General features: G+C 38.8%; 2 protein-coding genes across 4 annotated transcripts in view; one reads left to right on the forward strand and one right to left on the reverse strand.

Annotated features, from left to right (window-relative positions):
- Window positions 1-17,696, reverse strand: part of LOC143027313 (HUWE1-associated protein modifying stress responses) — a 36,424-nt gene extending 18,728 nt beyond the window's left edge. Inside the window, exons 1-3 of one of the 2 annotated variants that reach the window (XM_076188605.1) lie at window positions 17,452-17,696; window positions 2,474-2,548; window positions 1,974-2,142 (exon numbers count right to left, since the gene is read on the reverse strand). In XM_076188605.1, the coding sequence (XP_076044720.1) occupies window positions 1,974-2,142; window positions 2,474-2,548; window positions 17,452-17,647 (440 nt within the window). In that variant the 5' untranslated portion in view covers window positions 17,648-17,696. Of the gene's footprint in view, window positions 1-1,973; window positions 2,143-2,473; window positions 2,549-17,353; window positions 17,411-17,451 lie in introns of those variants that run through there. The other variant, XM_076188655.1, reaches the window with a different exon arrangement.
- Window positions 17,579-23,119, forward strand: MESR6 (misexpression suppressor of ras 6). Of its 2 annotated transcripts, none has more exons than XM_076187961.1 (2): window positions 17,579-17,715; window positions 20,808-23,119. In XM_076187961.1, the coding sequence occupies exons 1-2, from the start codon at window positions 17,695-17,697 to the stop codon at window positions 21,942-21,944; spliced, it is 1,158 nt and encodes a 385-aa protein (XP_076044076.1). In that variant the 5' UTR covers window positions 17,579-17,694; the 3' UTR covers window positions 21,945-23,119. The 2 variants fall into 2 exon arrangements, with proteins under 2 accessions (XP_076044076.1, XP_076044171.1); XM_076188056.1 differs by lacking the exon at window positions 17,579-17,715 and adding an exon at window positions 17,926-18,081.
- The last annotated feature ends 1,645 nt before the right edge of the window (window positions 23,120-24,764 follow it).

Here is a 24,764-nt window from a genome sequence, read left to right on the forward strand (position 1 = left end):
ACACACTCCCAAACTCTCTCACCAACTTCCTCAATCCCTCCTCTGATCCTGCTACAAGCGCAGTGTCGTCTGCAAACAACAGCTGGCTCACCTCTCACTTTTTCTCCATTTTCTTTAAACATCTCCAATCCCTGACCCACCACCCTTGCATTTACCTCTCACACCACCCCATCCATGTATAAGTTGAACAACCAGGGCGACATAACACATCCCTGACAGTCCCACCTTTACCTCGAACCACTCACTCTCTCCATTTCTAATCCTGACACATGCTCTACTACTCTTGTAAAAACTCTTCACTGCTCCTAGCTTTCCTCCTATCCTAAATATCTGCAAACCTCCCACAGTGCCTTCCTGTCTACCCTGTCATAAGCCTTTTCCAGATCCATAAAAAAAAAAAAAAGTCCTTACCTTTTCCTAAAGCTTTCTCACATAATGTCCTACCACAGAAAAATGATCGACGCAACCTCTACCTGTCCTAAATCCACACTGTTCATCGCCAATTACTCCCTCTGTTCCTCTCCTAATCCTCTCAATCAAGATCCTCCTGTAAGCCTTCCATACTCGACTTAATAAACTAACCCCTCTGAAACTACTACAATCACACTTGCCCCCTTTTCCCTTGTAAAGAGGAGCTATACAGGCACTCCTCCAGTCCTCGGGCACTCTACCCTCTCTCCAGCAAACATTAAATAACCTCACCAGTCAGTCCACCATCACTGTACCTCCCTTTTTCAGACATTCTGCATGGCATCCATCCAGACTAGGTACCTTACTTGCTCTCATCATCTTAACAACTGCCTTCACTTTATCCTTCCTTATTTCTCCTCCATTTTCCTCACTCATCACAGTCATTTTCTTAGCACTTCCCACTGCCACTATCTTTCCCTCCCTATCCTCCTTCACATTTAGCAACTCCCAAAAATACTCAGCCCATCTTCCCCTTACTGCCTTCTCTTCCATTATCATCTCTCCATCTGCACCTTTTACCTTTTCTTCTCTACTTGATTCGCCTCCTCTTCCTCTCAATTTCTTTCCAAAACATCTTTTTATTACTTTCAAAATTTTCTGTCATACTCTTACCCCATTTCACATCTGCTCTCCTCTTTGCCTCCTTTACCTTGTGCTTTACTTCTTTTCTTTTCTTTGTACCTCTCATATGACTCCCTCGTCCTATTTTTTTAACTAATCTGTGAAAGCTCGCTTCTTCTTTTCTACAACCTTCTTTGTTTCCTCATCCCACCATTCACTACCCTTCCTTCTATTTCCTCCTGTCCTTTCTTGTTCCACACACCATCTTTGCACACTTTGTGACTCCCTCCTTGAACCATCCCCATTCCTCCTCCACTCCTAGCTCTACTATCCTTCATTCCCTCCCACTCCTCCCTCAGCTTCTTATATATATATGTATATATATAACCCGATATGATCTACCATGCACCCATTATGTTTTCAGATGTAGCATAGATATGCAAATATACCCTGAATATATCAATAGTTTATGAAAGTATAACATTCAGGGATGGAACGGGTGGGAATGATTTTATGCCTTTTCCTTTTTGGCTACCTCCCTTGTAAGGGGGAAAAAGCCTTGGTATATATATGTATGTATAACATGGGGATGATACTTTCAAAATTTTAACTTACAAAAAGTAGGAAGTTGAATGTAGCATTTTATAACCAAACTAAACCTATGACTACTGCACAGAATTTTCATCCCCATCTGCCCAGCATCCAACCCTTTATGGAATAAAATCACTCTGTACTATCATCTGATCAAGGAAATCAAGAGAATTAAATACTCTTAATTTTCCTTTTGACCTGAGTCTTCAGCCAAATACGATTACCTGGCATTACCACAAACAAATATAATAGATGTCATTACTGGGTTGAAGGTATCTGTATAAAATAAAGATCTCTGAAAGCAACATTGACATGCCTTCTGGAAAGCAAGATCCTAAAATTAAACTTACTTGAAGTGTGTAGTTCGAGGTGGAGCAGTCTTCCCAGCCAGGAAAGCAAGAAGATCTTCCCTTCTTATATGCCGTCTCCGTCGGGCCATGTTAAGGAGTTCCCTTGTTCGCCTTTGATAACCTGCTTGAACACCCAACTCACTAGCTCGCCGAACACTGTCTATAGCATCTGTGTAAGGCAAGAGAAATGTTCAGCTCAATAAGCACATGAAAAAATACATATCATATTTATAAAGTTAACATGGTTTGGGAAAGAACGCCCTAAAATTCAAGTAATGGAAGAGGAGGGAGAGAAAATATATACATAAAATAAATAAATAAAAATAAAATAAATAAATACATAAAATAAAGGCAAGTGACAGTCAGAACTATGCAATATTGCTTTACCTTTATGAAGAGCTGTAACATGAGGAAGAAACATTGAGGAAAAAAAAGTATAAAATAAAAGCATGTGACAGTCACAAATGTGCAACAGTCAGAAATATGTAATATTGCTTTACCTTTATAAAGAGCTGTAACATGACCTGCTGCTGTTTGGAAAGGTATCCAGAGGGAATGCTGGCCATCTGTTGAACCTGGAAAAGAAAAAAAATTCAGTACAATGAAAAATCTAATTTCCCATATGAATATGTCTAAGATAACTACATATCTGCTAGAAGGAAAGAATCGGGGAAAGGAGAACTAGAGAAGGTAAAAGGTAGTGTTAACAGAGCAAATAAGAGGGATAGAACGGGAAGGAGGGAGAAGGCGAGGAAGGAGGAAATAGGAGGAGGAGGAAGGAAGGAGGCGGAGGAGAGGAGGGAGAGAAAGGAGGAAATATGGAAAGCAAAAGAGTAAAGGGGTGAAGAACAGTTATGATGGTGAAGCTGAGAAGATGTGGAGGATGGGGGAATAGTGAAAAAGGAAGGAAGAAATAGAACAAGCAAGTGAAGGGGTGGGAGGAAGGGTGGGGGAGAGTGAGTGTAAGGGAGGAAAAGTGGAGACAGAGAGAAAGTGGAGGGAGGGAGGGAGGGAGGGAGGGAGGGAGGGAGGGAGGGAGTGGAGGGAGGGAGAGAGGGAAGGATGAGTGAGAGAATGGATGGATGGGGAGTGGAGGGAGATGGAGAGAGTGGAGGGAGATGGAGAGAGTGGAGGGAGAGGGGAAAAAGATGAAGGGAGGGAAAGGTTGAGGAAGAGGGAGAGAGTGGAAGGTGAGGAAAGGGGAAAAGGTTGAGGGCAGGAAAAGGTGGAGAAAGGTTACAGGAAGTGAAGGAGAGGAATGAGGAGAGATGAAGAAGAGAAGAGGGACAAGGACAGAAGGGAGAATAGAAGAAGAAGAAGAAGAAGAAGAAGAAGAAGAAGAAGAAGAAGAAGAAGAAGAAGAAGAAGAAGAAGAAGAAGAAGAAGAAGAAGAAGAAGAAGAAGAAGAAGAAGAAGAAGAAGAAGAAGAAGAAGAAGAAGAAGAAGAAGAAGAAGAAGAAGAAGAAGAAGAAGAAGAAGAAGAAGAAGAAGAAGAAGAAGAAGAAGAAGAAGAAGAAGAAGAAGAAGAAGAAGAAGAAGAAGAAGAAGAAAAAAAAAGGGAAAGAGATAATTAGACATGATGGAGGTAGAAGAAGAACAATTCTTGCACCACAGATGGCAACTTAAAATTGGCCGATGACCTTGGAGCCAAACAGGATTTTCAAATGGGGGCACTGACTATGCACCTGGTGAATGGCACCAGCTGGTTTGCTACAAAAAAGTTGACATTTTTACCAATCAAATAATAAATGCAAATGGAAATAGAACATCCTACAATACTTGAGGGCCGCCTGATCAATAACATAAGTTACCAATTACTGTTTTTTTCTATATCAACATATGATGGTCTCCAAGTCTAATGGTGTTTTGAGACACTATACTGTACTTGTAATTCAAGACCAATGCTTGGAGGGAGGGAGGGAGAGAGAATGCTTCCTCCCAGGACATAATTAACCTTTTGACATTTTTTAGGGTGAGTGCAGACACCAAAACAATTAACTAATACAACAAGTCAATCAATCAACTATCCAACACAAAGGCCTCTCCCAACTTCTGCCATCTCACTCCTGCAAACTTTTGCTACTTAACTATGACACATGTTTCTCTTCTCTGACTTGTCTTTTATTGATAGGCTTGTCCAATTTAGTTTTCTATTTCATCATTCTTCAATGACAATTTACAGTAATTTCTAAATTTAACTGCTACTGATTTTTTTTCATGCCTTACTTTCTTATCCCTGTCTGGGGTATTGGCTGCATGTGGTTATGGCAAAGTAGCATGCAGTTGATACTTTAGGGTCTATATGGGCTGCCCCTATGGACCAGAGCCACACATCATTCTGTCTGTGATAGAGGAGGACTCTGCTCACAGAGAAATGATGAAACTTTTATTATACTGCTACTGTCCCTCCGTTATGCTGTCCCCCAACCCCTTGTTGCTGTCCTGTACCATTTCTCTGAATTTCATTTCCTTGTTTTGCCTACCCTGTGGTGGGGGGAAAAGAATACTGCCACCAAGTATTTCCACTTGGATCGTAAGAGGTGAGAAAAATGGGATAGGGATTGGGACCAGACATCCTTCTCCCTGTAGCCCCACAGGGGACATTCCTAAAAAAAAGTAAAGGCATAAGAGAGTCTACGAATTTTCCAACCAGCACCCTAAGGTTTGGGTCTTTTAATGTGTGTGGATGTGGTACAGATGAGAGTAAAAGGGAAGAGATAGGTAGTATGTTTGTGAGAAGAAAGATGGATGTGTTGGTTTCGAGTGAAACTAAGTTGAGAGGGAAAGGCAAGTGTGAGTTTGGGAGTGTAATTGGGAGGTTTTCAGGAGTGAAGAGAGGGAGAGGGAGAGAAGGGGTGGCTATACTAGTAAGTGAAGAGATAGGTAAATGTGTAGTGGAGTGGAAGGAGGTTTCCTCAAGGATAACATGAATGAAGGTGAAACTGGGAAAGGAGATGTGGGTCTTTGTAACTGCATATGGGCCTGGTAGTGAGAAGAGTGTAGAAGAAAGGAAGGCTTTTTGAACAGATTTAAATGAGTGCATAGAGGGATTAGGGAGGAACATCAATGTAGTAGTATTGGGAGACCATGCTAGGGTAGGAAATGAACCAATTGACAGAGTGGTTGGGAAATGTGGAGTTCCAGGAAAGAATTGTAGTGGAGAGTTGATGGTGAAGATGTGTCTAGAAAGAGTTGATGATAGCAAATAGTGTTTCTGAAGGAAGTCAAGTATAAGTACACATGGGAGAGGGTGGTGGATAGAGCATTAATGGACTACGTAGTGGTAGATAGGAGTATAATAGGAAGAGTTAAGGATTTACATGTGCTAAGGGGAGAGAGTGGGGGAATATCAGATCATTTTTTGGTGGTAAGCTGAGAGTGAAGGATAGATGGAGAAAGAGGAAAAGGACAAAAGGTGGGGAGGTGCTTAGACTGAACTCTTTAAATGAAAAGGAAAAGGAGAAGGAGTACAAGAAGCTGAGAGAGGAGTGGGAGTGAGTGAAGGATAGAGCACAGCTAGGAGTTGAGGAATGGGGATGGTTCAAGGAGGGAGTCACAAAGTGTGCAAAGATGGGGTGTGGAACAAGGACGGGAGGAAATAGAAGGAGGGGTAGTGAATGGTGGGATGAGGAAACAAAGAAGGTTGTAGAAGAGAAGAAGCGAGCCTTCACAGATTGGTTACAAAATAGGATGAGGGAGTCATATGAGAGGTACAAAGAAAAGAAAAGAGGAGTAAAGCAAAAGGTAAAGGAGACAAAGAAGAGAGATGTGAAATGGGGTAAGAGTATGACAGAAAATTTTGAAAGTAATAAGATGTTTTCGAAAGAAATTAAGAGAGGAAGAAGAGGCAAATCAAGTAGAGAAGAAAAGGTAAAAGTTGCAGATAGAGAGATGATAATGGAAGAGAAGGCAGTAAGGGGAAGATGGGCCGAGTATTTTTGGGAGTTGCTAAATATGAAGGAGGATAGGGAGGGAAAGATAGTTGCAGTGGGAAGTGCTAAGAAAATGGCCGTGATAAGTGAGGAAAATGGAGGAGAAATAAGGAAGGATGAAGTGAAGGCAGTTAAGATGAGATCAGGTAAGGCACCTGGTCTGGATGTATGCTATGCAGAATGCCTGAAAAAAGGAGGTACAGTGATGGTGGACTGGCTGGTGAGGTTATTTAATGTTTGCTGGAGAGAGGGTAGAGTGCCAGAGGACTAGAGGAGTGCCTGTATAGTTCCAATTTACAAGGGAAAGGGGGACAAGTGTGAATGTAGTAGTTTCAGAGGGATTAGCTTGTTAAGTGTAGTTGGGAAGGCTAATGGGAGGATCTTGATTGAGAGGATTAGGAGAGGAACCGAGGGAGTAATTGGTGAGGAACAGTGTGGTTTTAGGACAGGTACAGGTTGTGTAGATCAGATTTTTGTGGTAAGACAGATATGTGAAAAAGCTATAGGAAAAGGTAAGGATGTTTTTTTGGCTTTTATGGATCTGGAAAAGGCTTATGACAGGGTAGACAGGAAGGTATTATGGGAGGTTTTGCAGATATACAGGATAGGAGGAAAGCTTTTAGGAGCTGCCAAGAGTTTTTACTAAAGTAGTAGAGCATGTGTCAGGATTAGAAATGGAGAGAGTGAGTGGTTCGAGGTAAAGGTGGGACTTCGTCAGGGATGTGTTATGTCACCCTGGTTGTTCAACTTATACCTGGATGGGGTGGTGCGAGAGGTAAATGCAAGGGTGGTGGGTCAGGGATTGGAGATGTTTAAAGAAAATGGAGAAAAGTGGGAGGTGAGCCAGCTATTGTTTGTGGACAACACTGCACTTGTAGCAGGATCAGAGGAGGGATTGAGGAAGTTGCGACAGAGTTTGGGAGAGTGTGTGAAAGAAGAAAGTTGAAGATAAATGTGGGTAAAAGTAAGGTGATGAGATTTACAAGGGGTGGAAGTGGCAGTAGATTGGAAATGAGCATTAAGGGAGAGCAACTGGAGGAAGTGGATAGTTTTAGATACTTGGGTGCAAATGTGGCAGGAAAGGGTGGAGTGGAGATGGATGTAGAATATAGATTAAGAGAAGCGAGTAAATGCTTTGGTGGATTAAAAAGTGTAATGAGGAATAGACATTTGGGAATGGATGCTAAGAGGAGATTGTATGAAGGAGTGATTGTGCCAACAGCACTGTATGGGGCAAAAACATGGAACTTAACAGAGGAAGATAGGAGTTTGAATGTAATTGAGATGAGGTGTCTGAGAAGTATAATAGGGGTTACTAGGCTGGATGATGTGAGAAATGAGGAGGTGAGGAGGAGAACAGTGGTGGTATGGGAGTTGGGAGATAGGGTGGATGAAAGAGTATTGGGATGGTTTGGACACATGGAAAGAATGAGTGTAAAAAGACTAGTAAAAGAGGTATGGAAGGCAGATGTGGAGGGAGTGAACATGAGGGGGCAACCTAGGATGAGATGGATGGATGGGGTGAAAGGGACTTTGGGGAAGAGGGGAATGTCTGTTGAGGAAGGACGGGAGAGGACAGAAGACGGGTGAATGGAGAATGGTTGTATATGGATGATGCTGTGATGCACGAGGTGGAATAGGTGGGGTGATGTAGGATGTGTGAGAAAAATTTGACACAGCCCAAAGGGATTTCTCCACGTCTTCTCCTTTTCTGCATGAGGGGACAGAGAGGGGGGGGGGTCGCCGATTTAATGAAGCGGCCTTGCTGTGGATGTGCTGTGTCTTGCGACACTGCCTCTGACCTAGGGCAGTGGACAAGATGCAGGGATGACCCATCATCCAGGAGTTGCCAAGATAAGAGGGAGGGTAGATAGTGGATGGAGTGGAGTGTATTTAGAGGTGGAATGGGTGGGAATGGTTTTTAATGCCTTTTTCTTTTTGGCTCTCTCCCTTGTAGGGGGGGAAATAGGCTTTGGTACATGTTATGTACTTTCTCCAGTAATTCTCTATTGATATTCAATAGATTTCAATTCATAACCTGAGGAGCTGGCACTCAGTCTCCAGACTGAGCCCAGCACATACCAGTTTCAATGGTATTTCCTCCAAATTTTCACAAAAGGAGAGCTGATAATCTATGACTACTACCTTGATAGTGATACAAAAACAGTACCACATTAATACAATACAGACAAATCTACAATTTCCTCCCAGATTTCCAGTCAGAACAACCCAGGGCAACAATTATCATTATTTGTAAACACTATGCTGTCCTCATTTCTTAAGAGCTTCAAATTTATTTCTAATTTCAATTTCAATCTTTTTTATCATTTATCTTTGCAACTTTTTTCTTCTAGCTCTAAAACTGAATTTGGCCATGCAACTAATCATTCTATGGTCATTACCTATATTTACTTAATCTACAAAAGTAATACTGTTAATGTTGTTGCTCTCATTTTCCATAAAGCCTATTTCATATTTCATTGTTTCACTTGGACTACGTTCATTTACAACCTACATGCTTTTGGAAGTCACAAATTATAAAAAAAATCTAAAGAGTACATAAGGTTTCTTCCACAGCTGTTTATGAGTAGCCTGAACAAGACTACATTCTACATCATAAAATGCCAAATTTGGCACACTTAATATCTTGGTCTGGTTTAAAACACCTAACAACTTTATTCATCTTGGAGGAACCTTTGTGCCATATATTTACCCTTCACAGACTTCATACTAAATTTGGCACCATTGAGGAGTTTCATCTGGTTTGTGCCTGACATACTAAGAGAAAACTCTGTGCCATAAAGGATCTAAGTGATTACTTGGCTTGGCATTCCCATGACACACCCACACATTGTGAAACACAAATGGCACTAAGAGTACATCCTGTTGAACTTTTGTGTCCCCAGAGGAAAGGACAGAAAAGAAATAATAATAACATAATTAAATGAAAAGAAAAAAATATATATATAAATAAACAAATAAAACAAAAACCAATCTGCACAATTCCTTGGAGTTACATTGATATAATGAAGGTTTACGCAACATTATATCATCAATAGAAAAAATATGCCAGCCCACACAATAAAGGAGGGGAAGGGTAGGGGTGTAGGCCTTGTGCATTGACTTAAAATAGGCACTACTAAGTATTAAAAAAATTACAATTTCAATCTAACACTCAGGTGTAGAACTGGCAGAAAGGCCTGAGTGGGCAGACAACAATTGGCAGTTTTCCAACTAAGCTAATTCAAATCTTGTGTGTTCCCAGGGGACGGTGTCACAGCTTCCGAATTCCTTGTGAGTCATTCAGTTTCAATTCACATCAGATTCACTGGGCTGCTATTAAGAAAAGTAGCAAGGAAGAGAGGGAGAGAAATATGGACAGTGAGGAAGAGAAGGGACAATTGAAAGGGAGAGGGAGAATAATGATAGAGGAAGAGAAGAGGGAAGAGGTAAAGGGACTAAAAGAAGAAGAGGAGGTGAGCAGAGAGGAAAGAGGAAACAGAGAGAGGGGAGGGGATGAAGGGGGAGAGTGGAGTGGGAAAGAGGGAAGAGGCAGAACATGGGAAAGAAAAGGGGAAGAGCAATTTGTTAACAATAACCAGTGCTTCCCTCCTTGGGAACAATATCACACCAAACATAAGTCATGGAGGTGATAAAAGAAAGATTTAAGGAGGAGACCAGAATGGAGGGAAAGATGATGAAGAAAGTGATAGGAGTTTATTTTCTATCAGAAAGAGTGATGTGTGACTGGTCTGTATTGATGTCACTGAAGCAGTCAATATCCCATAAAGAGGGGGGATAGCACGTATGAAGAAGAGAGGAGAGGAAGTCGAAAGAGTGAGGGACAAGGAAGAGAGGAGACAAGAAAAGAGAAGGAAGAAAAGAGTGGAGTGAAACAAACAAGAGAGAAGTGGGGGAGTATAAGGGAGGGGAGAGGAGAGGAAAGAGAGGGAAGCAAAAGGATGGCAGGAATAAGGAGATGGAAGAGGGAGGGAGTGAAAGAGGGAGGGAGAGGAGGCAAAGAAAAATGTGGGAAGGAGAAAGGGAGGAGATATAGAAAGGAAGCGAGTGGAAGATAAGGATTGGAAAGGAAATAGGAGGATGGAGATAGGGAATGGAAAGGAAATAGGAGGATGGAGATAGGGAATGGAAAGGAAATGGGGGGAGAGGGAGTGGACAGAGGGATAAACTAAATATTTCTCTTCCTTTGTTTTTGTAAATGATTAATTTCCTATGGATTAATTCATTGTTGGCTTTTTAGATTTTTAACAATTTCCAAAATGCATTTTTGGCACTAAAGTCTATCTTCAACCATTTGCTCCATATATACATATTGTCTAGATCTTGTAGCAATTTCAAGTTTCCTACAAATTTTATATTTTTTTTATGACCTTTGCATCAACTGCAAATATGTCACTATCTCATATTTTCCATCATGCCATTTATATCAAGAATGTCACCAGTGCCAGAACCAACTTTTGTGGGACTCCACAAGTTACTGTCCTCTTAATATCTTGTACTTCACTGCCATTCTTATGTACTGGTTTTTCTGGAAACAAGTTCTAATAAACTCTAATTTTCACAAAAGTTGTTTGTGAGGAATCTTAGCAGATGCTTTCTCTTTATCCAAATATTCATAATCAACCTAATTCTCTTTTGTGAAGCACTTCAACTATTCTCATGTAAAAGGTTAGCAGGTTTGATAAGGCAAGGATGGTTATTGGGCCTTTGTGGATCTAGAGAAGGCTTATGACAGGGGTGACAGGAAGGCATTGTGGGAAGTGTTGCTAATACATGGGATAAGGGGAAAGCTGTTAAGGGGAGTCAAATGCTTTTATGTGAATAGTAGAGTTTGTGTTTGGGTTGGAAGTGGGGAGAGTAAGTGGTCTGTTGTGAAGGTGGGGCCATGCAAGGGTTGTGTTATATTATCATGGTTGTTCAATGTGTACATGGATAAGATGGTACAGGAGGTAAATTTCAGGGTGATGTGTTTATGTGTAGTCCGTGTTATGCAGTCTGTAAAGTTATGTATTTACCTTGGAGATGGTTAAAGTGGAGGGAAGTGGGAAGTGAGCCAGTTGTTGTTTGCCTATGGCACTGCACTCATGACTGGGTGGAGGGTATGGGAAGGTACGTGATAGACAGGAGGAAGTTGAAAGTAAATGTGACAAGATGTACATGGGGTGAGGGTAGCAGTGAACTGATGGTAGGTCTTACAGGAGAGACATTGGAGGAAGTGGATAGTTTTAAGCATTTAGGATCACACATAGTAGGGAATGGAAGAATAGAGAAGGTAAACTGTAGAGTTAAGGAAGCAAGTAAATGCTTTGGGAGAATGAATTGTCACAAGGTATGGGTATCCCGGGATAACTATATGAAGGGGCAATTATGCCTATGAAACTGTATTGGGTAGAGACTTGGAAATTAAGGGACCAAGAAAGGAGAAATGTGGGTTTGAGATGAAATGTTTGAGAAGCATGGTGGGGGTTATAGGGATGGATAATAAAAAGAGGAATGAGGAAGTGCAGAAGCAGAAAGGGATTGATGAAAGGCAGATAGGGTTGATGAAAGAATACTGGTATGGTTTGGGTAGACAGAAAGAATAAGTGATTGACAAGTAAAAAGTGTATGAAAGGCAGGTGGAGTGAACTTGAGGGGAAGACCAATAATGCAATAGATGCATCAGGTGAAATGGGCCTTTTATAAAAGGGGAATATCTGTCAAGCAAGAGGAAGTCAAGAGGTCATGTAAATTAATCAGTTGGTGTAAACCAGCCTTGGCTGTCAAGCCCTTCTATAGGTGTGTTGTGTCTTGCTACATTGCTTCTGACCTAGGCAGTGGATCATTCACTCCCTCATACACAAGGAGCTAAAATGGAATGGTGTGGGGTGGGTGCATGCCTTAGCTGACTACCTCCTTACAAGTGGAACCTTTTGGTATATAGTCTACACAAATATATTTACCTAGACACGTTTTAAGGACCAAGTCAAATTTACCATCCAATCTCTGAAAATATACCCTGGGTCTTATTTGTAAGCTGAGGTATCTGATAAGCCATGTTCACCCAGATGCCATACTTTACTTACCCTACTCCTAAGTATTATACTATATTCTCAAACATCATTCTTATTACTACTACTATTGTGGAGGCTTAAAAAAAATTAATAATAATAATAAAATAAATAAATAAATAAATCAAATTGAATTCTGTTGGTTGTCAGGCTGGACGGCCCTTCACTGCTTTCACTGTGCTTCTCCAGATGGTTTTATCCTCTGTCAATTCTTTCCAGACCTCTCTTGGTGCCACCCTCTCTACGTCTTTCTTTACTCCATCCATCCATCTGTACCTGGGTCTCCCTACTGGTCGTCTGCCCTCTACTCCTCCTTCCATTACCTTCCTTGGTAGTCTGTCTGCCTCCATTTTGGATGCAGTGTCCAGCCCACCTTGCTCTTCTTCCCAGTATTTCATCCTGAATGTACGGTTGTCCAATCTGCTCTCTAATTTCCCTCTTATGTCTTCATCTCTATTTCCCTTCTTCATCATATATTGGGCCGAGGATTCTTCTCAGGATATTGTTTTAAAAAATTTCCAGTCTCATCTCCCTTTCTTTTGTCAGTGTCCATGTCTCACATCCATACAGGACTGCTGGTTTTATTACAATGTTATATGTTCTTATCTTAGTTCTTCTGCTGATGGTCCAATTCTTCATTACAGATGCCAGGGCATGGTAACATCTGTTTCCTACAGCTATTCGTTCGTTTATTTCTATGTCCAATTGATTTCTCTCACTGACAATGGATCCCAGGTACTTGAATTTATCCACTTTCTTCACCCTTACCAATCCAACTTGCTTTTCTCCTGGTGTATAATTCCCATTTCTACTTAGTTTCAAAATTTCAGTTTTCTGCTCATTGCATTTTAGTCCTATCTGTTCACTGGAATACTGTAAAGATCTCGTTAATTTCCTCCAAAGCCTCGGCCACCACATCCACATCATTGGCGTAAGCGAGGTGGGTTATCTGACCATTGGATTATATATATATATATATATATATATATATATATATATATATATATATATATATATATATATATATATATACACACATATATGATATATATATTATAAAATAAATAAATAAATACAAACATACAAATAAAAAGTAAATCACAAAAGGATGTTCCTAAATTCACATTTACCTTTCACACCCAATTCTTAAATTGTTAAACAGTAATAATCTTTTAGCTTTTATGCATATTATTGTTCACTTGCATCAAGCCTGCTACATGTACCTCATTAGTTTTATGCAAAAATATATTTTGGTTTTAGAAAAACTTGAAATTGGGGTGATAATGGCAATGCAGTGATCATTGTTGCTCCATGAATCACTTGTGTCACCATCTACTGAGCATCAAAAACTCCTAGTCATGTTCATGAAACCACAAGATTTTGTGTAATTTACATAACATGAGCATCTTTGTACTTGTATACTATTATTACAATATTTTTCCACACTAGGCTACAAGGGAAGCCCTATATGAAGTGAGCATGCAGGAAGGGTAGCGTGTATTGATATTTCCAGTTTATTCCAACTTTTTTTTTAAGATGCATTTGGCTAGAATACGGTAAATCTAAGAATATCATGAATGGATCTCAACCTATATAACTGCCATGCAAAGTTTACAGTCAATATATAGGCCCAATTATGATCTACATTTGTGAAACTCTGAAGACGATGAAAGCCACTGTGGTAACATTAAGGAGTTGGAAAGGCACGGATAGATCGATGCTGAGAATTATGCTGCAAGACAGGAGAGAAAGTTGGGCAAAGAAAGTACAATGGAAAGATACTGAGGAACCAATAAAGGAGTAGAAATGGAAGTGACCAGAAGGTAGCCAGAAAGAAGAATGGCAAATGAAAGTTACCGACTGGATGCCACAAAATAGGATGCATGGAAAGTGACCAGACTGAGGTTGGAGGGATGATACAGAGAGCTTTGCAGAAGTGTCAGAGTAGAGGTTGGTGTAGTTGTATGACTTATGGAAAGAGGTTGGGTGAGGCCTTTGTTAAGCAATGGACTCTGGATGGCTGATTAATTAGCTCCGCGGCATCAGTGGGTTATGACATAATATATACAAAGTAATCCCACAACCCTCTCAAGCTCTCACCAGAGCTTATTTATGTGTAGTCAGTGTTATGCAGTCTGTAAAGTTATGTATTTACCTGACTAATTTGTATGAAGGAAGATGTTCATGAGGTTCCATCTCTCTCCATTGATTAAATTTGGTCTTAATTTCTTCACAATTTCCTCATGTGGGCAATTCCACAAATTTAAACACCTGTATGGAAAACTATTATCCACCCAGCATTTACTTTTCCAATTTCTATTCACAATCTTTTACTAATCACCCATCTCAAACTATGAATTCTGTCAATTCTTTCACTGATTCAAATGCAGTAATCATACAATCTCTCATTCTTCTTTCTTCTGATGATGACAGGTCCAGTTTTTTTCTAACCTATGCAAGGCAGCCTAACTGTGAGCATTTGCTATGAAGATACCTAGAGAACACCAGAATAAAAAAGTTCAGGAGGTTGTCCTGGAATTTGTCTATTCATCCAGAGCCATTATGAATTGCTGTGGTGGATGAGATTCTAATAAAATGGTCTATTTTCTATATTACCATTTTTCAATGGATACACAATAAATGCAAAAGACAGGAGTGAACAGAAAATGGTGGTCAACATATGAGGATATTGTGCAACTCCAAGGGATGTTCTTGTATGCTGCATACCAATGATGTCTGTGTGTGTGTGGTGGGAGGGGGGGGTTAGATTCTTCATATAATGAAGCAACAAGGGTAAACTAGCTCTGGCTATTAGGCCCTACTGAAGATCTGCTTTGTCTTGCTTTATTGCCTGACAAGGAACACAGATAACCCTTCATCTATGAGGAGTCACAATCAATCAATACATTGCCCCTGATCTCTCTTGCAGAAGGTCTGCAGCCTTCAGGTAACTGGCAACAGCTTCAAGGTGTCAAGATGAGGGGGCACAAAGCATATACCGGTATATATTTTTTCTCTTTCATGGGTGCTGGGAGTGTATGCTTTGATTTGGCCACCCTCCTTTCACGAGGGGAAAGGCCTTTCTGACCACGTATTTCATTACATCTAATTCCAATAGCTATAGCCAGAAAGTCATTATCCCTACACCAAAGTATGGTGCTAGTAGTGTTGAAGTTCCTTAAATTAAGATTTCACTTTCAAACTAGTGTGTCAACAAACACAGCCTCCCATCACAAAATACTAACCAAACAAATGTTAAATGTCATCCTTCCCAAAACACCAAAGAACTTGCAATGATTTGGTCAACCAAGACCAGTATCACAACCACCTATGACCATCATCACTTTCACTGTGTAAATAGAATATATTTGATCTGTATTACTATTGCTATGGCTGTAATATGAAAAATGCAGCAATATTTGGCAATCCTATCCTGACAAAAAAAAAGAAAAAAAAAAAGAAAAGGAAAAGTCAGTAACTTGGTGAAAGTATCAGCTTAATTTGTGCAAGATAATGGTTTCAGGGATGCATGGCACACCTAAATATCGCTTAATCAATTTTTCAGTCTACAGTAATATTCAGCAATTGGAGGAAAAAAAAAGTTAAATCTACAATTTTCATTTCAAAATTAACTTATGGAGACACAGCTGAAAAACACTGCTTTTGAGAAGGATGTGGGAGTGATAATTAATGATAAATTAAGCTGTGTGGATCACCTGGCAGAGAAAGTAAATAAAGCTAACAAAATAGTGGGACTAATCAGAACGACGTTTGTTACATTGGATGCAAGTCTGTTTGTAGCATTGGTGAGACCACATCTTGAGTATCCTAACCAAGTTTTAAGTCTTCACTTGGTAAAAGATATTGAGATGGTGGAGAATGTGCAGCGAAGGGCTACAAGGATGGTGCCGGAACTTAAAGGACTGAGCTATGAAGAAAGACTAAGGAGGTTGAACCTACCAACACTGGCATATAGAAGAGCACGGGGAGACATGATAGAGACCTACAAGATACTGACAGGAAAATATGATGGAGACTGCACTCAAGGCATATTGAAGCTTAGGGAAGAGAACATAAGCAGGGGAAACTCACTGAAATTATTCAAGACAAGGTCACGGCTGGATGTAAGAAAATATGCTTTCCTGTGTATGGCTGTTAATAATTGGAACCAGCTGCCTGAATGGTTGATTGCAGCAAAATTGGTGAACCAATATGAGGGTACACTTGACAAATTCTGGCAAAACCAAGAACTAAAATACGATTATAAAGCAAAGATCCACCACAAGCTACCACAAAGTGTAAATGTGGATCTGGAGTCACAGGCATAAGCCTCTTCCAGGAAGTCTTCTATGTGTAAAACATTTTTTTTTCTGCACTGAAATGTAAGTACATTCCTATTTATCAGTTTATTTTTTCATCACTGGAAATAACTTCCATTGAAACAGAATCCTAAGAGTGGAAATTATATACAGTATATAAAACAAAATATATGAAAACTTTTGAATGCAGGCAAATAAAACACTGACCCTATGCCCACCCATTTCCTTGCCAGGAGCTTCTGGTTATTTACAATGAAGTCATTCTAAAGCGGCCCATACATGATCAATTATATTGCGCAATTTAATTGTCAATTCAGAGCATTGACAAAGAAATTGCGCAATATAATTTATGGTGTATGGGCCGCTTAACAGTGATACACATCAAGGCACTTGTCAAAGTCAGATGACATTTCTCCATTGGTGCAAAGTCATTTTGGTTTGGTTGGTCCTGTTCCAGTAACATACAAACATATTTTCCACTCTTTTCCTTTTTGCATTTGAAAGTTCTGTTTTCTATGGAATGGTTAGGTTAGGAGTTATTGGACATTGTTTCATGCTTACGTGTTTCTGGAATATTACTGTAAGTTTCTTCTTGTGATTTAATCTATACATCTTCATTTCCTATCCATGAACTTTTTTAGGCTTACTGGGTGAAATAGTGGGATTTAGGAAATCTTTACCATAAAATATTTTTTTTAACAGTACCACTATTTTACCTAATCATGTGGTACACACCATTAGCCTTCATAAATAGTACAAATTATATGGAAATCATTATAACACATTCATTCAAATTTGTTGTAAAAACCGATTTAATAAAAAAAAAAATCCAATCTCCTCCAAGATAAACAAATTACCAAATCACGACCTTCACGAGTTAACAATTTGGAAATACCCATAACAAACTGGTTCATCATTAATTCAATTAACACACACAGGAACATTTCGCGCCTTTCAATGTTATTATAGTTTCAGTATTTTCAATCCGAGAAACCATTTCAACGAGAGAACATTACATGATTATTTCAAATTGAAAAAATAAACTATTAGAAAATTACCTGTTTTAACGTGAGTGATCCTTGCCCAACCCCTACTCCATAAGAACATTCCACTGATAAAATATTTTTTACAATTATAAAACTTCATGAAATTGTACCTTTGTACATAACAGCGACGCACTGGGCCGTACTCTGAAAAAGTGTCCACAACTTTTGGTTGGCCGCATCTATCTCTCTGTGCAGATGGCCTTCATAGTCTTCCTCGTTCTCTAATTCTTGCAACGTTTCTTGTTCCCAATTGGTGATCCAGCAGTCATTTATAGGGTCACCCTCGTTATCTCTACTTTCACTCATCTCTGGCTGGTGCTATATGGCCTGTTACGTGCTCAGTTTTGGTAGATATGGCAAAAGGATTGGTACAGGTAAACGCCCTTGCTACAGTCAGCTGGGAAGTGTTTTGTCGAATCGTCGATGGAGCAAGAGTTCCAATAATTTTCCATTATGCTCATGAAAATAATTCTGGCAGACCAAAATATTTTATTTTATTATCATTTATAAATTTGCTTCATACCTAGATTTTTATACATTGGTTTTTTGTTTCATTTATCTCTATATTTACCCATGAGTTAGATGAAAAAACAAAGATGTACTTTATATTGGCATAAGCATTTGCAGACAATACTCGAAAAAATACGACCTTGTACGCTATAGTATTTCTTGGCAGTGTTGTAATTTGGATGCTGGTATGATAAGATTATTATGATTTAGTGGTGAACAAATAAAACTTCGTAAGTAGAATAATGAAATATTTTATATAATGGCAGTTCAAATTGAGATGGATGTTTCTATTTACATGTTGAACGAATGTGTAAGATCTTGTCACTTCACATGAATGACAACAGCTGAAGTTGCAGTTGTAGTATCATAACTTTTCTATTTATCAAATGTATAGATGTTGTTTCATTGTAACTTTGGAAAACATTGGAAGTATATGTAGAGGTGACCTTCATGCTTGAATTACAGGGTCACTTATTTACAGACTGAGAATATTTTAACCAGATTCTCCAGTGATCTCATACTCATAGGTAACAGGTTAAACAGGTAATGATAGATTATGGTCTAGTTCTACGGCGCTTCTATCCTAGCGGTCATTATAGCTCTGCCGTCTAAGGTTATTTCAGATTTCTTGTGGTTAATCAGTGGTATTTATATATATAAAGATGATTGAAGTGTGTGTATCTTTGGTCAAGATTTGATGTAATAATATTGCTTGAGGAGGTAGATGAGTAGGTGGTAGTTGCTGTTGCATAAATGAGTCAGATTTTCAGGTAATGTATGCAATACTATGAGAGTAGTTTTATTTTGGTAGGTGGGAGGTCCTGCCATGAGGTGACTAGGTACGAATCAAAAATACACTATTATCCTATTCATTGATGTGAGGACAGCCATGGATGTAAGTGGGGGCATGGTTGTTTTTATTTTATTTATTCTAGTGTCATTCCACATGCTTACCATAGTGGTCTATAGGACTAAGTGGTAGTCTGTTACTAGTAGTGGAGTAGAGGTGCAGGAAGGAGTGGATGCGATCTTTTGAGGTGCCTTTGCCTTTGAAGCAGTTGTAGGATTAGATGATCGGTGAATGGATTTTTGGACCTGTGAGTTGTAAGACTTGAGGATATAAATTACTTATAGGGTGCTGCAAATGTGAAATTATGTAGGATGTGGGGGAGAGGATTTTTTTTTAAATAGAATGGCTTGGGGGCTTGGTTGAGTATTGTAAAAAGAACTTTGTTAGCTCTTAACAATGTGCAGTAAATAACAAGTCATTCTCTTTCCATATGTGTGGGCATGTTAAATTCTTGATGAGTCATGGTGACTTTAGTAATGTGAAATTGGGTCTTAGGAGCCTTGATGTAGTGGAGATGTTCTAGTGATATCAGGGAATTGTGGGTGCCCCAGGGAGTCTCATCTTTCTGTTTACAAGCTTTTAAATGGAGTGCTATAAAAGCCACATGTGATAAGGCACAGACTGTGAAAGTATATATGGTCCAGTATTCAAAGAACTGTAAATATGGCAGAGGAGTAGGCTTGATTTTTGTCATCAGGTTTACTCTGAATGAGGGCCTGGGTTAAGTTCTAGAGTTATCAGCTGTCTGTCACCCAACTTGTGTGGGTTTGCAGTTTTATGGGAATGCAAGCTTAGATTAGTGTAAGGTTAGGAGTCAAGGTAACTCTCTTGTCAAGGATCATGCCCAGAAATCTTGTTTGTTCTACCACTGGGTGGGTAATGTTTCCTAGTTATATTAATGGCATGTCATTGCTGCAGCATTGTCTACAGGAGTGTATAGTGACTGGTTTTAAGGTGGAGAACCAGAATCCATGATTTTTGTCATTTGGCTTCCATAGATAACAGTTTTTGGGAGAAGAGAACATCCTTTGAGAAAGATAAATTAATTTAAACTTAAAGGGGTGGGAGATAAGTATGAGTTAATCATAAAAAGATGGACAGTGAGGATAAGTGTAGAAAAAAATTACCAAACATTGAAAGGGAGATCTTCAGCATGCAAGGGAGAAGGGAGTGCAAAAAAAAATATCTGCAATTTGGCATGTTCTTTAGTTTTGGGATCAGATACAGTATAGCTGTTGATGGTGGCAGGTTAAGCATCAGGCATTAACAGAGATGCAAAGAGAACCTTCACATAGTCATGTCACATAAAAACTAGAGGGTATGATAAATCTTGTTGTAAATCATGAACATATGCATTCTTTTGGGTGGAGAGAGCAACTGGTATTATTATGGTGCCTCTGTAATTGAATAGATTTTGCCTCCCCCCCAAAAAAAAAAAAAAAAATGATGATACTGGGTTCACATGGAAACTAATGTTTACCTTTGAGTGATTGCCGTGATTGATATTACTAGTTATTAAAATGCTACTTCAATTCATTATTGTTCATACAGTAGTCATACATACATATACCAAGGGCTTTTTCCCCCTTACAGGGGAGGTTTCCAAAGTCAGAAGGCATAATTCCACTCCCATTTCATCCCCACCCACTCCACTCCCATTCACCACACCTCCCTCCCTCTTAGGGTATCCTGACTGGTGTCCCCATCTGGGGTATTGGCTGCCTATTATTGTGAGGTCAAAATCCAATGGATCAGAGCCACACATAATTTTGCCTATGTTAGAGGAAATACCTACTCATAGAGAAATTATACCACTTGATATACTGCGACTGGCCCACTGTTATGCTGACCCCCCCCCCCTCTTAATACTGTCGTGTATCACTTCTCTGGATATATATTTCCATTTTCACCAAACCCTGTGGTAGGGGAGAAAGAACACTGCCACCAAGTATTACTACATGAGCCTAAAGGGTACATTCCTAAAAAAAGTCAAGACAGTGATCATATTTGATTATTTCTGGGTAATAGATTAGCAATGCACCATTATGTGGAGCATGAAGAACTCATGTAGTCATGATTCTAAAGTCCTATATTTTTTTTCCACAGGCAAACACAATGAGTCTAAACAAATACTCAAGTCTTCCAGTACACATTGTTGAGGATCACAACAATGCACTTTACCACATGCTTAGGGCCATTGGGTCCAAACACCTCCCCTTTGATGGCAACCTTCTTGTTCATTTCGATTCTCATCCAGATCTTCTAATTCCTGATGACCTCAAGGCATCTGAGGTTTTTGATGTAAACCTTATGGAAAGTAAGTTGAGTATTGAGAACTGGATCTTGGTGGCAGCATATATGGGTCACTTTAAAAAAATAGTTTGGGTAAAACCTCCTTGGTCCAATCAGATTGAGGATGGAGATTACAAGTTTGTCATTGGCAAAGAGAAAGATAAAGATTGCATTAAGGTTTCTCTGCCATGCCTGTACTTCATCAGTGAGCTTCTCTATTGTAAAGAAGAAGAGCTAGAAGAAAAAAAGGATGTTCAATTGTTTGTGAGGACCATGAGTTTTGAGCCGGCCCAACAGACATGGTTTTCCAAGATTAATGAATTGATTCAAGAAAGTAGTGGATATTATATCCTAGATATAGATCTTGACTTTTTCACAACATTAAATCCTTTTATTGCTATGCATTCTGAAGTGAATATGTATGAAAGGCTCAAGAATATTTATAAATTCATACTACCTCAAGGTACATCAGATTATTATAAGTTTCAAGATGAAAGACGGTCACAAATTACACAACTCAGGGAAGTATTTGATAAACTGGATGAATTGAGAAATGGTGAAGAAGAAATTGGAACACACTTAGAAAGTGTAGCTTCAGTTGTGACTAAGACTGAATTAAGGCAAGCTTTAGTTAGCCTCATCATTGACCTAGATAAAACCTGTAGTGATGACGTAGACTGGGGTATTGTCCATAATGCAGGATGCACATGTGATGACCCAAAAAGTGAGTTGCCCCATCACATATCAAGTGAGGAAGATATCCGTAAACTTGCTGGTAATCTTGATAAAATGCTTTCAGCCATAAAGGAGCCAACCCTTGTAACCATGGCTCGATCCAGCCTGGATGATTATTGTCCACCAGATCAAGTTGATATGGTGGAAGAGGAAATTTGTAATGTTCTACAGAAGCATCACCAGATTGAATGCTTACCCCATTACAAAGATGAGTAAACAGATGCCACATCTGTCATATTAATCCCTTCAGTACAAGGTCCTGCCTTAACCAAGAATTTTTTTTCTTAACCAAAATAAAACCTTGAAAAATGCAATTGTAACAAAGGGATTAATGAAGATGGCCTGAAGCCCCTTAGCACAAAGTGTTGCTCTTCAGTTGAATAGAATTGTCTGACATTAGTCATGACCTAATGTATAAAGGGATTATCGTAGCTCAAGGTTCTGCTTGAATGAAATTGTCTAGCATTTGCCAAATCAAGTTCTATAAAGGCATCATCAAGGGAAGGAGCTAAAGGATGTTGAATGCTCAAACCAAGTAAATGTGTGTGGTTATGTTACGTTTGTTTTGGGTTTGTGTTGTATTTAGTGATTTAGCTATCTGCATGGTGACTTCAACCATACATGTACTGTATGTTTAGTTCCTGAGAAAAGTCTGTGATGGGACATTTTCACAGTAGTCTTAGCATTAGTTAAAAGGAAGTGCTGATTGCACTTAACCCTCTCAGGTTGTGCTAAAATAAGCATTACAAGAAATTTGTAAGCATTGTGGGAAATCCTACCCTTCTGGTTCAGATGCCTAGATTTTTGTAATGTTTTTAGCAAGTACCCTATCTATGCAACTGAAAGTGTGCAGTTGTTCTCTTAATTAAAGAAAATATAAAATTATCCAAAGTTGTCTAGGTAGAATAAATCATGCTTTGTGAAAGACATTTTTCCTACAGATTTTATCATGTAACTTGATATCTTGGTACAAAATTGAATCATTACATATCAAAGATATGCCACCAGATTCAACTGCAGTCTTTCAAAATAATCTTTTTAAAGCATTTTAAGGACAAATACTCATGCATACTGTTATCAATATAGCAAATATCATTGCCCACAAATGTTATGTTACTTGTGATTACTTTGACCATGTTGATTTAATAAAAATGAAAGAAAATTCATTTAGCTATAAAATATGAGTATGAAGTTGTGTGTTTGTGTGTGTGTTCTGTCTTGGAATAGGTCAAGAATATCTCAATTGGGTTTGATATAGATTTATATCAGTTTTTCATTGTGATGGTTTCTGCTTTTCATCTTTAAGAACAGTTACTCTGTTTTAAAGTTCTACATCAATACTCTCAGTAACAAATCCATGTTGAATTCTAGAATGTACTTATTTCTTTAAAGTAAGTATTCAGTCATCCAGAAGGTGCTCAGATGAGAGGAAGGGTGGGAGGGGTGTGGAGTGTATTTGGGGATGAAATGGGTGGGAGTGTTTTTATGCCTTTCCCTTTTTGGCTACCTCCCTTGGAAGGGGGAAAAAGCCTTGGTATATGTATGTATATGTAAGTATTCAGTCATTGCAAAAGAAGACTGCCTTAGTTTTTATGAGTGGGTTGAACCTGAGAGGATTAAGAAGCTCTATTTTCTTTAATTTTCCATGATCTCTTTGAATGTGATGGTTTGTTACCCCATATTACACAAATGGTTGTAATGCAAATGAATTTGTTTTGAAATGTGTTACTCTTGTGGTTTGCAGTTGTAGTTGTAGTTTGAATCTTCAGCAGCAGCAGGTATCTCAGATGCCTTCATATATGATAAATATTTTTCACTGTAATATGAAGATCTGAAATAGTTCTTGAAATGACACTGGAGGACATATGGAGAAAATCACCATAATTTACATAAGATATTTGTGAAGAACTTTCAAGGTGCTTGTAATATTATATATTGTGTTACAGTGAGATGTGTTGTTTTGTATTTTCTGTAGCATATAATTTTATAAAGAAATTTAAAAAAGTTACCAAGGGTTTATAAGTGCCTTTTTGGGTAATATAAATGAAATATTTATTATGGCATAGCGTATATTGAATTTCTAATTCCTATGACATGTTTCAGGAATTAACTATACAGTAAAAGACAGACATAGAATTTTATTTCTATTGAAATGTTATTTATGTATCAGTCATTTATATAGATACATATTACAAAATTTACAGACTAGAAAGCTTTGAAAAAAGACAGGATGATGAACTAAGCATATCAACTCAAGACAAACTTGCAAATTTCAGTCATGGTAGCATGGAAAGTTTGTTGCATGTAAAGTTTCATGACAGTGAGTAAAATCAGTGGAAAGTTCAGTGCAAGTAATAACATGTTATCAGTCTTCCTATAATTGTACTCATTTAAAGGGATACACAAACAAGTCATGACTAGCTTTAAACAACATTTATCAATGCCAAAGACCTATTCCCTTATGTAAGGGGGTAGCTGAGCCTAAGCACACAACCACATCATTTAAAAAAAAAAAAAATGAAAAAAAAAAAAAAATACAAACTCGTTCAGCTACCCCTCACATCTCAGCACCTCTAGGATGAAGGATCACCCTGTCCTCTGCTATACTGCTTGGGTCAAAATTAATTCAGTGAGGTGCAGGTTTTCCACAGTGGGTCCCACCAATTGTACTGTCACATTTTTACTTTGTTGTTGACAGATTTTACAGTGACTTCTAATCAGTTTTGTACCAAATGCTTTCATGGACCTTGATTTCAGTAGGTCTTTAGAGCCAAAGGAAGAATGAATTTGCTAGGATTTATTGCTCACACCACATATGGTTTGTGTAATCTGTGATTTTGGAATGATTGGTTTTTACGAAATAAAAGAAATGATTTAATTTTGTGTATTATTGTTTCCATTAACAAAGGGAATTTCTAGATGTCACCTAGTTAAGCCAACTAGAAAAGCATAAATGATTAGTAGAAACATTGATCCTAGATGAAGAAGGTGAGGTGCCTATGCCAGAAGATGCACAGCTGCAGCTGAAGCAGTCAC

Source organism: Oratosquilla oratoria, chromosome 1 (assembly GCF_046742065.1).
Source record: "Oratosquilla oratoria isolate Oo_2021 chromosome 1, ASM4674206v1, whole genome shotgun sequence".
Lineage (NCBI taxonomy): Eukaryota > Metazoa > Arthropoda > Malacostraca > Stomatopoda > Squillidae > Oratosquilla > Oratosquilla oratoria.

Coding starts and splice junctions, on each gene's coding strand:
- MESR6 (XM_076187961.1), top strand. CDS start 17,695: ATGGCAAAAGGATTGGTACAG. Junction 17,716..20,807: donor TGGCAAAAGGATTGGTACAG/GTAAACGCCCTT, acceptor TTTTTTCCACAG/GCAAACACAATGAGTCTAAA.